Source organism: Arachis hypogaea, chromosome 3 (genome assembly GCF_003086295.3).
Source record: "Arachis hypogaea cultivar Tifrunner chromosome 3, arahy.Tifrunner.gnm2.J5K5, whole genome shotgun sequence".
NCBI lineage: Eukaryota > Viridiplantae > Streptophyta > Magnoliopsida > Fabales > Fabaceae > Arachis > Arachis hypogaea.
This window is the reverse complement of record NC_092038.1, coordinates 33,348,141-33,362,521: the sequence shown is the minus strand read 5'-3', so window position 1 is coordinate 33,362,521 and position 14,381 is coordinate 33,348,141. Positions and strand designations below refer to the sequence as shown.

At 39.6% G+C, this 14,381-nt stretch overlaps 1 protein-coding gene and 1 non-coding gene across 2 annotated transcripts; both read right to left on the bottom strand.

The window, feature by feature from the left end:
• Nucleotides 1-761: 761 nt before the first annotated feature.
• On the bottom strand, nt 762-865 carry LOC112739593 (small nucleolar RNA R71). Its single transcript, XR_003170523.1, has one exon. It is a non-coding gene; the product is annotated as a small nucleolar RNA R71 (small nucleolar RNA).
• Nucleotides 866-12,892: 12,027 nt separating this feature from the next.
• Nucleotides 12,893-13,719, bottom strand: LOC114924974 (protein FAR1-RELATED SEQUENCE 5-like). The gene is made up of 2 exons (XM_029291218.1): nt 13,449-13,719; nt 12,893-13,227 (listed from the first exon to the last, which is right to left on the bottom strand). The coding sequence occupies exons 1-2, from the start codon at nt 13,717-13,719 to the stop codon at nt 12,893-12,895; spliced, it is 606 nt and encodes a 201-aa protein (XP_029147051.1).
• Nucleotides 13,720-14,381: the final 662 nt, after the last annotated feature.

Here is a 14,381-nt window from a genome sequence, read left to right as displayed (position 1 = left end):
ACTAACCACTTTTTCAAAATTATTTTCGAAATTCTCTATCTCTCCTCTCCTTCTATTTATTTATTTATTTATTCACTAACACTTCTCTTCATCTCAGATCACTACCTCTATCCTTACCCATTCTTCTTCACTCTTCTTCCATTTCTTCTTCTACTAACAATAAGGATCCTCTTTACTGTGACATAGAGGATTCCTCTTTCTTTTCTTGTTCTCTTCTTCCCTGTATGAGCAGGAACAAGGAAAAAGACACTCTTGTTGAAGCTGATCCAAAACCTAAAAGGACTCTGAAGAGGAAACTAAGAGAAGCTAAATTACAACAATTCAGAGGCAACCATTCTGAAATTTTCGAACAAGAGAAGGAGATGACAGCTGAACCCAACAACAATAATGCAAGGAGGATGCTTGGTGACTTCACAAAACCAACGTCCAAATTTGATGGAAGAAGCATCTCCATTCCTGCCATTGGAGCAAACAATTTTGAGCTGAAACCTCAATTAGTTGCTTTAATGCAACAGAACTACAAGTTTCATGGACTTCCATCTGAAGATCCTTATCAGTTTTTAACTGAGTTCTTACAGATTTGTGAGACTATTAAGACGAATGGAGTAGATCCTAAAGTCTACAGGCTCATGCTTTTCCCTTTTGCTGTAAGAGACAGAGCTAGAACATGGTTGGACTCACAACCTAAAGATAGCCTGGACTCCTGGGATAAGTTGGTCACGACCTTCTTGGATAAATTCTTTCCCCCTCAAAAGCTGAGCAAGCTTAGAGTGGATGTTCAGACCTTCAAGCAAAAAGATGGTGAATTCCTCTATGAAGCTTGGGAAAGATACAAGCAGATGACCAAAAAGTGTCCTTCTGACATGTTTTCAGAATGGACCATATTGGATATATTCTATTATGGTTTATCTGAATTTTCCAAGATGTCATTGGACCATTCTGCAGGTGGATCCATTCACCTAAAGAAAACACATGTAGAAGCTCAAGAACTTATTGACATGGTTGCAAACAACCAATTCATGTACACTTCTGAGAGGAATTCCGTGAATAGTGGGATGCCTCAGAGGAAGCAAGTTCTTGAAATTGATGCTCTGAATGCCATACTAGCTCAGAACAAAGTGTTGACTCAGCAATTCAACATGATCTCTCAAAGTCTGAATGGATGGCAAAATGCATCCAACAGCATTAAAGAGGCAGCTTCAGAATAAGCTTATGATCCTGAAAACCTTGCAATAGCAGAGGTTAATTACATGGGTGAACCTTGTGGAAACACCTATAATTCATCATGGAGAAATCATCCGAATTTCTCATGGAAGGATCAACAAAAGCCTCAACAAGGCTTTAATAATGGTGGGAGAAATAGGCTCAGTAATAACAAGCCTTTTCCATCATCTTCTCAGCAACAGACAGATAATTCTGAACAGAACTCCTCTAAATTAGCAAACATAGTCTCTGATCTGTCAAAGGCCACCTTAAGTTTCATGAGTGAAACAAGGTCCTCCATTAGAAATCTGGAGGCACAAGTGGGCCAGCTGAGTAAGAAAATCATTGAAACTCATCCCAGTAACCTCCCAAGCAATACAGAAGAAAATCCAAAAGGAGAGTGCAAGGCCATTGATGTAATCAATATGGCCGAATGCACAAGGGAGGAGAAGGACGGAAATTCTAGTGAGGAATACCTCATGGGACGTCTCTCAAACAAGAAGGAGTTCTCTATTGAGGACCTAAAGGAATCTGAGGCTCATATAGAGACCATAGAGATTCCATTAAATCTCCTTCTGCCATTCATGAGCTCTGAAGACTATTCCTCCTCAGAAGAGGATGAAGATGTGATTGGAGAGAAAGTTGCTCAATATCTAAGAGCTATCATGAAGCTGAATGCCAAGTTGTTTGGTAATGAGACTTGGGAAGGTGAACCTCCCTTGCTCATTAGTGAACTATATACATGGATTCAGAAAACTTTACCTCAAAAGAGACAAGATCCTGGTAAATTCTTAATACCATGTACTATAGGCACCATGACCTTTAACAAGGCTCTGTGTGACCTGGGGTCAGGCATAAATCTTATGCCACTCTCTGTAATAGAGAAACTAGGGATCATTGAGGTACAGCCTGCCTTATTCTCATTACAATTGGTAGACAAGTCAGTAAGACAACCTTATGGATTAGTAGAGGACGTGTTAGTAAAGGTTGAAGGCCTTTACATCCCTACTGATTTCATAATCTTAGACATTAGGAAGGAAGAAGATGAATGCATCATCCTTGGAAGACCCTTCCTAGCCACAGCAGAAGCTGTGATTGATGTTAATAGAGGAGAATTAGTCCTTCAATTGAATGGGGATTACCTTGTGTTTAAAGCTCAAAGATCTCCCTCTGCAACCATAGAGAGGAAGCATGAAAAGCTTCTCTCAGTACAGAGTCAAGAAGAGCCCCCACAGTCAAACTCTAAGTTTGGTGTTGGGAGGCCACAACCAAACTCTAAGTTTAGTGTTAAATCCCCACAACCAAACTCTAAGTTTGGTGTTGGGACTATACAACATTGACCTCATCACCTTTGTGGCTCCATGAGAGCCCACTGTCAAGCTAGTGACATTAAAAGAACGCTTATTAGGAGGCAACCCAATTTTTATTTATCTAATTCTAATTTTATTTTATTATTATTTTGTGTTTTATTAGGTTCATGATCATGTGAAGTCACGAAAAAAATTATTAAAATTAAAAACAGAATCAAAAATAGCAGAAGAAAAATTACACCCTGGAGGAAAGACTTACTGGCGTTTAAACGCCAGTAAGGTGCATCTGGCTGGCATTCAACGCTAGAACAGAGCATGTTTCTGGCGCTGAACGCCAGAAACAAGCAACATCCTGTCATTTGGATGCCAGGAATGTGCCCTGAGGAAAGCTGGCGCTGAACGCCAGTAACAAGCATGGAACTGGCGTTCAACGCCAGAAATATGCTACATCTGGGTGTTGAACGCCCAGAACGTGCATCCTTCCGGCGTTTAAACGCCAGAATGGTATGCTAAGGCATTTTACATGCCTAATTGGTGCAGGGATGTAAATCCTTGACACCTCAGGATCTTTGGACCCGACAGGATCATCTCAGGATCTGTGGATCCCACAGGATTATCTCAGGATCTATGGACCCCACAGGATCATCTCAAGATCTGTGGAACCCACAGGATTCCGTATAATATATTCCCACCTTACCTCCTAATAATCCTAGTACACACTTTCCCAAAACCCCTTCACCAATCACCTCAATCTCTCTTCCCAATTACCCCATTCACCACTCGCATCCATCCACTCTTCCCTATAAACCCCACCTACCTTCAAAATTCAAAAAATCTTTCCCACCCAAACCCACCCTTAATGACCGAAACTACTCCCTCTTCCCTCCCTATATAAACCCCTCCATTCTACTTCATTTTTACACAACACAACCCCCTCTTCTATATCTTGGCCGAAACCTACACTCCCCTTCTCCTCCATATTTTCTTCTTCTTCTTCTCTTCTTTCTTCTCTTGCTCGAGGGTGAGCAATATTTTAAGTTTGGTGTGGTAAAAGCATAAACTTTTTGTTTTTCCATTACCATCAATGGCACCTAAGGCTGGAGAATCCTCTAGAAAAGGAAAAGGGAAGACAAAAGCTTCCACCTCCGAGTCATGGAAGATGGAAAGATTCATCTCCAAAAGTCATCAAGACCACTTATATGATGTTGTGGCAAAGAAGAAGGTGATCCCCGAGGTCCCTTTCACGCTCAAGAAAAATGAGTATCCAGAGATCCGACATGAGATTCGAAGAAGAGGTTGGGAAGTCCTAACCAATCCCATGCAACAAGTTGGAATCTTAATGGTTCAAGAGTTCTATGCCAATGCATGGATCACTAAGAACCATGATCAAAGTGTGAACCCGAGTCCAAAGAATTATCTCACAATGGTTCGGGGGAAATACTTAGATTTTAGTCCGGAAAATGTGAGGTTGGCATTCAACTTGCCCATGATGCAAGGAGATGTACGCCCCTATACTAGAAGGGTCAACTTTGATCAAAGGTTGGACCAAGTCCGCATGGACATATGTGTGGAAGGAGCTCAATGGAAAAGAGACTCCAAAGGCAAGCCAGTTCAACTGAGAAGACTGGACCTCAAGCCTGTAGATAGAGGATGGTTGGAGTTCATCCAACGCTCCATCATTCCTACTAGCAACCGATCCGAAGTTACTGTGGATCGGGTCATCATGATTCATAGCATCATGATTGGAGAGGAAGTAGAAGTTCATGAAGTTATCTCTCTTGAATTCTACAAAATAGCCGACAAGTTCTCCATCACGGCAAGGCTAGCTTTCCCTCATCTTATTTGCCATCTATGTTACTCAACTGGAGTTATCATAGAAGGAGACATCCTCATTGAAGAGGATAAGCCCATCACCAAGAAAAGGATGGAGCAAACAAGAGAGACCCTCCACAGATCTCAAGAGATGCATGAGGAAGCTCATTATCAAGAAATCCCTGAGATGCCTCAAGGGATGCACTTTCCTCCCAACAACTATTGGGAACAACTCAACACTTCCCTAGAAGATTTGAGCTACAATATGGAACAATTAAGGGTGGAACATCAAGAGCACTCAATCATTCTCCATGAAATTAGAGAAGATCAAAGAGCAATGAGGGAGGAGCAACAAAGGCAAGGAAGGGACATAGAAGAGCTTAAAGACATTGTTGGTCCTTCAAGAAGAAGACGCCACTAAGGTGGATCCATTCCTTGTTCTTATTTTTTTCTGCATTTCGGTTTTTATGTTATGTTCATCTATGTTTTGTGTCTCTCCTTCATGATCATTAGTAGTTAGTAACTATGTCTTAAAGTTATGAATAATTCCATTAATCCTTCACCTCTTTTAAATGAAAAATGTTTTAATTCAAAAAAACAAGAAGTACATGAATTTCGAATTTATCCTTGAATTTAATTTAATTATATTGATGCGGTGACAATACTTTTTATTTTCTAAATGAATGCTTGAACAGTGCATATTTTTTATCTTGTTGTTTATGAATGTTAAAATTGTTGGCTCTTGAAAGAATGATGAATAAGAGAAATGTTATTGATGATCTGAAAAATCATAAAATTGATTCTTGAAGCAAGAAAAAGCAGTGAAAAATCAAAGGCTTGCGAAAAAAAATGGCGAAAAAAATTAGAAAGAAAAAGAAAAAGCAAGCAGAAAAAGCCAATAGCCCTTAAAACCAAAAGGCAAGGGTAAAAAGGATCCAAGGCTTTGAGCATCAATGGATAGGAGGGCCTAAGGAAATAAACTCCAGTCCTAAGCGGCTAAATCAAGCTGTCCCTAACCATGTGCTTGTGTCATGAAGGTCCAAGTGAAAAGCTTGAGACTGAGTGGTTAAAGTCGTGATCCAAAGCAAAAAGAGTGTGCTTAAGAGCTCTGGACACCTCTAACTAGGGACTCTAGCAAAGCTGAGTCACAATCTGAAAAGGTTCACCCAGTCATGTGTCTGTGGCATTTATGTATCCGGTGGTAATACTGGAAAACAAAGTGCTTAGGGCCACGGCCAAGACTCATAAGTAGCTATGTTCAAGAATCAACATACTTAACTAGGAAAATCAATAACACTATCTAAACTCTGAGTTCCTAAGAGATGCCAATCACTCTAAACTTCAAAGGAAAAAGTGAGATGCCAAAACTGTTCAGAAGCAAAAAGCTACAAGTCCCGCTCATCTAATTAGAATTAATATTCATTGATATTCTGAGATTTATAGTATATTCTCGTCTTTTTTATCCTAATTGATTTTCAGTTGCTTGGGGACAAGCAACAATTTAAGTTTGGTGTTGTGATGAGCGGATAATTTATACACTTTTTGGCATTGTTTTTAGGTAGTTTTTAGTAAGTTCAAGCTACTTTTAGGGATGTTTTCATTAATTTTTATGTTAAATTCACATTTCTGGACTTCACTATGAGTTTGTGTGTTTTCACTTATGTATTTTCAACGGTGGAGTTTCTACACACCATAGATTAAGGGTGTGGAGCTCTGCTGTACCTCAAGTTTTAATGCAATTACTACTATTTCCTATTCAATTCTCTTTATTCCTATTCTAAGATATTCGTTGCTCTTTAACTTGATGAATGTGATGATCCGTGACACTCATCATCATTCTCACCTATGAACGCGCGTGATTGACAACCACTTCCGTTCTACCTTAGGCCGGGCGCATATCTCTTGGATTCCTTAATCAGAATCTTCGTGGTATAAGCTAGAATTGATGGCGGCATTCATGAGAATCCGGAAAGTCTAAACCTTGTCTGTGGTATTCCGAGTAGGATTCTGCGATTGAATGACTGTGACGAGCTTCAAACTCGCGATTGCTGGGCGTGATGACAAACACAAAAGAATCAAGGGATTCTATTCCAACATGATCGAGAACCGACAGATGATTAGCCGTGCCGTGACAGAGCATTTGGACCTTTTTCACTGAGAGGATGAGACGTAGCCATTGACAACAGTGATGTCCTATATACAGCTTGCCATAGAAGGGAGTGATAAAATTGGATGAAAGAAGTAGGAAAGCAGAGATTCAGGAGGGGCACAGCATCTCCATACACTTATCTGAAATTCTCACCAATGATTTACATAAGTATTTCTATCCTAGTTTATTTATCTTTATTTTCTATTTATTTTATTAATCATATTTAAACCAATAATCCCTTAAATTAGTTAAATCCGCCTGACTGAGATTTACAAGATGACCATAGCTTGCTTCATACCAACAATCTCTGTGAGATCGACCCTTACTCACGTAAGGTTTATTACTTGGATGACCCAGTACACTTGCTGGTTAGTTGAATGGAGTTGTGACCACACATACCAAAGAGCTATTATCTTGAATTAAATTTCATACAAGTACAAAGAGTACGAATCACAATTTCGTCCACCAGTGCTCACCATGCTACATCAATAACTTATTTACGCACTTGGAACGACATCATGAGCGAGCTAAGTTGGACGAGATTGAGGCCATAGGATTTGGTTTCCTCCGCCGCGTATCACAATGGCATGTGAAACAGAGCATCATGCTCCAACTAGCCAGGGCTTATGAGGTTGACACAAACACGCTCATGGTGGACGCAGGGGAGATTCGAATTAGTGCCAAACTTATTGGCAATGTATTCGGCATACCTTCTCATGGTTAGTGTTAGTTATGTAGGATGAAAAAATTTCTCTGAGTGGTTTACTTTCTTCGTTGATGACACTTATTGATTGTGGGAAATTGTTCCATTTCTCGCAGGCGAACCAATCCCAGAATTACAGAAGAAAAATCCATCGCATCTGGCAATTAAGGCGGAGTTTCAGAAGAAAACAACAAGCCAACTGCGTGAGTTTGTATTTGCTTGTCCAATGGAGACTAAGCAATAGAGGATGAGGTTTAGAAGATACTTTATCATGGTTATTTTGAAGATGTTTCTGAACCCCACAAGCCAGCAAACTATTTCTCCGTGGCACCTCCCTCCGATATTAGATGTGTTGAACCCTAGAAGGTTTCATTGGCCTTATCACATATTAAAGTGGCTGCGGGATGCGATAAGAAAATTCCAAGATGAGAACAGGGAAACATGCGGCGGGTGCATGTTCGTGTTGCTGGTAATGCATTAAATTAATTTAATTTGAATCCAATGTATGACCGTAGGTGTAATTCCTAAAATTTAAGTTATTTCTTTATAGGTTTTGTACTTTCAGCGCTTGAAACATGGTCCGTTGCATGCTTGTCGAGTACCCGAACCATGGATTGTTGAGTGGACCACTAATGAGCTTGATAAGAAGGCCGACTACGTCATCTCACAGGTTCAATCTCTACTAATGCATTTTATAAAATCTAGTTGAACAGAAAATGCAATTGGCGGTTCACATTGAAGTTTTAGAATCCTTTTTTGACCAAATGTTGAACACACAGGGTTGCATAGTCAAAAATGGAAGGAACAAGAGAAAGCAGAAGAAACAATGTTCGAGTAAAGGTGTTAACAAGGGGGGAGGTGTAAAAGGCCCTGCAACGACACTGACGAATCACCGTCTACCAAAGGGAAGACTTCACCTCATCCAAGCTATAGGAAGGCAGAAAAGGTGATTTGCTTTCCTTATTAAATCTTGTGAGCTCAATTAATTGGATCCTTATTTATGTGATATGATCGTTGATCATTATCATAGAATTTACGATTACAAAATTGTAAAGTAACTTCATTATGTGGCTGTATGGCTTGTTTTGATATATGAAGTTCATAGAAGAACGGTTAGGAGAGCTAAATTCAATGACCGTGTATGATATTTACATGTTTTTTTTTTGTTGAAAGCTTGTTTGAATACAGTTGTGTCTTATTTTTATTAAGGTTTTATTTGAGTTGAGTTTGTTACTTAAACAGGAGGATTTAGGATGCTCAAATTAGGATCTAATCTGAACTGGATAGATAACTTATGATTAATTTATTTGGATGGCTTTTTATGTATGAAAGAATTGCTTCATGGGGCTGCCTAGTTAATTCATTGTGTGAAAATATATTTTAGTGATGATTAGTGTGGTTGTAATTGAGGATGTTCACTGTAGTTGGGTTTTGGATGTAAAATATAGTGTGGCCATAGATGGTTAATTTTTTTGAACGATTGTGAGTTTGTTATGTTTTCCAAACGCCTGAAAGTTTACATTAGATTTTTCCATATATTTGTTGTCCTATGTTGAACACAGGGTTGCCCAGTCAACAATTCAATGAAAGAGAAAGGAAATAAGAAGCAGTCTTCGAGTAAAATGGGTAACAAGAAAGGAGGGTGTAAAAGGCCTTGCAAGGACACTGAGCAACTTCCGTCTACCAAAGGCAAGACTACATCTCAGCCAAGAAATAAGGAGACGGATAAGGTGGTTTGCTTTCTGTAGGATAGCTCATGTGATAATTTGAATTGGATGTTCACTTTGTTATATTTTTGGGTGCACACTTTAGTACGATTTGGTTGTTCACTTTAGTAAGGTTTTGTTTGTATGCTAATTAAAATGACGATATGCATGAATTTACATAACAGCAATCCAAGACTGGTTCGAGGAGAAAGTTGATTCTCAGTAGGAGCCGATCTAGACGCGGCACCAAAAAAGAAATTCCAAGAGAAAGTGTCTCAGGAAGCACTGCTTCGCCATTGGTAGTCTCGGAATCTGATGATGATGACCACGTGCCGCTTGCTAGAAGGATACGGTTGTTCCAACAGCACCCTCCGCCACATGATACAAGACAAGAAGATCCAGTGTTCAACGGCAATCATGAAAGTCATCAAGAAGGAAAAAATGACCTAAACAATGATTCTCCACACACACCGCCAGCAGCACCTGTACAGCTCAGTGACTATGATTTTGGCCGGTTAGTGGTTTATTGATTACCTTGCTGTATGTTTTCCTTTTTTTTATTTTCACACCCATGACATGTGATTAGCCGTCTAGCTAGGCATGACATGTTCTCTTAGCTAAATTCTTGTCCCATTCGTTTGCAGCGAATTTGACATCTCTATCGTTCAGTGTCCTGAATTTGAGCAAGTACTCAATAATGTTGAACAGGGGCACCAAACCAAAGCCATAATCATGCAACCCCTGCAAACAGTGTTTCCAATAAAATCACCATATCATACACCGAGTCCAGGTAGACCGAGCTTTTCACTCGGTTTAACTCAGCTTGAAAAGACTCTAACCCCGTCCCCAATACATTCAATTCATCCAAGACTAAGTGAAATAAAGTTGGGGGAGACTAAGGAGGAACAAATCAGAACATGGATAATTAACCCGTCGTTGGATGAAAATCAAGATTTAGCTTCCTATGAAGGGCGGGACTACATGGTATTACAAAGGAAGGACTTCTGCACCTTGAAACCACGCAGTTGGGTAAATATCTGTGTACGTATATGAACTTAAGCATGTGTTTTAATTCCCTATACTTATATCGGTGTTTGAATTACACTTGCTTAATACTCTGTGTAGGTAACTCAATGGATGTGCTATACTTTCAACGACACTGAATCATCTAGGTTTAAGCAAGAGTTCTATTGCGTGTGTCCAGGCATATTGGTAATTACATTCTTATTACTATGTTGAAAAAGCTTTTTATTAGGATTTTTACTATGTGTGGGTCTGCAGGAATCAGTCATAAAAAATGATAGTCTGGAAAGATTTATGGACGGTGTGGCACCAATTTATGATGGTCTTAGTCCAAGCTTTGGTGATGATACTAGGTTCTTTGACAAAGTAGCAGCAGCAAAGAGAAAATGGGTGAGTTGCTGTTTTGTATTTAATTACCTGTTGGAAATATGTTGTCGCATGATTTGAGAATGTTAAGGTTCTTGAATGGTCGAATGAGATCAATAGTTTTTGTTTTTTTTTCTCACATGAAAAATCTCTTCATATTTGCTACTTGGTGCAATGGTTAATTCCTTATTGTTGGAGGGGCCATTGGTGGGTATATGCATTTGATGTGGTTGCGAAGCGCTTACTTATTCTCGACAGTTTGCATTATGGACCAGAAGATGATAAACGAATAAAGCTCGATGCATATGTTGTAAGATACCATCATTCTTTTAAACAAAATACAGCCGCACAGTTCAAGTCGATATAATTTTGCTCGCGTATGTTCGTTCCATGATTTTCAGGGGAGACTATGTGAGGATATGGCAAGCATTTTTATTCCTGCATTCGTTCGGACTACGCACGGCCCAGCTCGTTCGTATGCGAGGGTTCCAAAGCAACCGAACAAGTGAGATGAAATTATAACCCAAATTTGAGGCTTTTTTAGATTTCAATTCAAAATGTGTCGTACCATGTAACTTATTTTTTCTCAACCTAATTGCAATAGCATTTTATTGTCCTGCAGCTTTGACTGTGGCATGTGTGTCATTAAGTTGATGGAAAGTTGGACCGAAGAACGTCAACTTTGTGAATGGGATGAGGTTTGTTAATTAAACATTTGAGCAAATGTCATTATTGATCTTGTAATATATCTGTAACGGTTCTTAATACTAAACCAACTGATAAATTTACCCATAGGATTCACTCAGCTCAAACAGGATGGAGTTGATGCTAGACATTATCTATGGCCCACAGAATGCATCGGTAGGCCAGCTTATCTCGTTATTGGAAAACAAGGTTAAACCTGTTCGTCGTAATGCACCACGGAACAAGAAGAAGGACGTTAGTTCACCATACACTGCACCTAGCACACGGACATTGATTGAACGTGTGGAGGGATTACCGAAGGGGGCAATACGCAGAGGGAGGAAAACGTTGCTCACTTAGTATTAGTTACAATGAATTGAACTACCAAATTATACTGAGTTGACTTACTGCTGACATGCTTAAGGATTTGTTATTGTCACATTAGAAAGACTTGATTCAATGACATATTTTTTTCCTACAGTACAATGATTTATTAGTTATGTTACGTAAAATTTATCCATGCCTTTTTAGATGTTAGAATCCCGGATTTATCAAGTTTTTATGTAAAACTGTCATATTTGTGCATATTGAAACAGGTGCCCACTAACCATCCACCAATATAGCTAAACTGAACATCTTATACCTTACAATAATGAACATCCAGTCTAACAAGGTCAAAATCAAAACACACAAATGCTAAATGGCTAACCATCCTTGTTTATAGTAGAAATAAACATCTGAACACCTATAGAAATGAACATCCACTTTAGTTCATTAAAAAATTCCTAACAACAATGTCTATGACGAACAGCTACATACCGAAAAACTATACAATAAAGCCTGTAGAAATCTTGAACAACTTAATTAAACTACAATGTAAATTACAGAATAACCATCAAATATACACATTATGCATTAAGTCTACAGGAAAAAAAATAGTAAAATGGTTCGGTTTAACACTCGAAAAAATGGTTCTTGCAATTAATAACATGTGGACCTTTTGCAACAGCTGCCTTCGAACCTTGAAACTAACAATAATCCTTAAACACAGAGATGAGAAAATATACACAATCACAAACTTGTCCAACTAATCCTACTTTTTGTTGAAGGAGCTTAACAAAGACATGAAATCACCGGCTTGTTCGGGGACATTTAGGCCAGCAACAGAACCATGGTGTATATCTTGAAATGCGTGTGGACGAACCACCTGTCCAAAAAAAAGCAGAAAAAAGTCCAAAAGTTATGTTCTAGAATAGTAATATACCAAATAAACATACAAAGTTGAGATTAAGCCAAACATCTATCGGGGATGACTTCTTTTGTTTTCTCCGCCTTGAATTCTTGAAGCACTTCTCAAGGGCAGCGCCGAGCCTCTTACTCTTTGGCCTCCCCTTTGTGGTAACCTTCAATGGACCTTGGATGTCATCAACACTGACATCGTTCGAACTCTGTGAGCCAATGTTTGTCTGGGTCTTTGACATGCTCTCAGACCTCTTTTTGGCATGGTGCGCAGCCAACTTGGCCATTGTTTCTTCCAAAGCAACATGCAGCAATGCTGTTTCTTCATTGTCACCAACGAACTCTTGAGCAACATTACAGACGTGCGCACACAGTCCCCTGAATGCAACATGACTCTCATCCGACCGACTGATATCATGGCTACTTTTGACATACGTATGTTTGCGCTTTATGTTCTTGCTCCATCGAGGGAGAACATAACATGAAGGTACTTTGTACACTTTATATGAATGGAAAACTTCAAGGCAGTGATAGCACAACACACTTGAACTCTCAAAAAGATTGCACTCATAACGAAGCTCCTGTGTGGAATGGTCAAAGTGAACATCGTATGGAACGCATAGAATAGTATCGTTGACTAGTTTCTCCTCTTTCACCATCACACAGACCAATGGATCCTGTTCATCAACTGCAGAAATTAAATGCTGCAGTTAGCCTTCTTCACAAACTCAATTTGAACATCCCTAAAAATGCTCGTGGTATACTCTTGCTGAAATTGTTTCTCCATAGGCGAGGTGGTTGCACAAGGGATAACCCCCCTCGAGTCTGCAGCATCATCCTCCAGTTCCCTCTGCTCCTTAAATCCAAGAACATTGTCATATTCATGAACAAATTGAACCAAGCTAGTTTTACTGTGTAAGTATCCACCGTAGAATGCGTGCATGCTCTCACTCCTTTGAGTATTCCGCATTGCTGCCCAAAATTCACCCTTGAAGTATATTGGGATCCACATACGTCGGTCATCATACAGATCTACAGGGAATAAATAATCCCAAATTAAGGATAGAAAGCTTACACCAAACATATTACTACAACTGAGATATGACCATCCACAATCACTGATATATTAAACATCCAAATGTATACTATAATGAACATCCATATAATTGTCATAAAAAATTACGCATATACTAAACATTCAGATGCCAAACAATTGCAATAAAAGCGTGTGAAGTAATCGTACAGTAACAAACCTGACAGCCACGTGTTGTTATGTAAGTTGTACTCATCTATAAAATCAGCCCAGTTATCTTCAAATGACTCCTCGGTCCGAGAGTTCCACACAATGTCGTTTAGGTCAGCATACAAAGCTCCGTACTGACGGTAACCCCCAAGCTTGGAAGGTAACTTATTCATAATATGCCAGATGCACCACCTGTGGCGTGTGTCGGGTAAAGTATTTTTGATCGCACGATACATGGATCGACATTGATCGGTTATGATACACTGTGGAGCAGTTCCCATGCACTTGACCCATTGGCTAAAAACCCACTAATAACTTGTGATTTCCTTATTCCCCAACAAAGCACAACCGAGGAGGGTCGACCTACCATGGTGGTTGACCCCAACGAACGACACAAACGGTAATCCATGCCTACCAGAAAAACCAGCCAGATGTAAGAAATGCCAATCACGATCGAATAACGTTTTATCAAGAAAAGGAAAAAATACCAACTTAACTACTACGTACCTATTCCTTCTGTAAGTGCTATCAACTGACACAACGTTTCCGTAGTATTCATACGATGCCCTACACCTTGCATCGACCCATACTACACTCTTGAATTTACACTCATCATCCAACTCCACTGCATAAAAGAAGTTCGGATTGATGTCCTTCATTCTCCTGAAGTAGCTCATCATCTCCCTGACATCCGCATTCACGTTGCTATTTCGGAGCCTTGCTGTTATATAATTTCTTAAATCCTTCTCTGAGAATCCCAAGTTAGAGGGGCCACCAGCCTCATTTGACAAAGCAAGGAATGTCTTGTTTGGTCGAATTCCAGCCTCATCATTATCCTCGATCATGCACTTCGCATGCATGGTCAGCTGCCTATACCCATGGTAGTGCACTGCCTTTTTCGGTGAACATGGCTGAGAGTGCGTCAAGTCAACCTTGAGCAAAA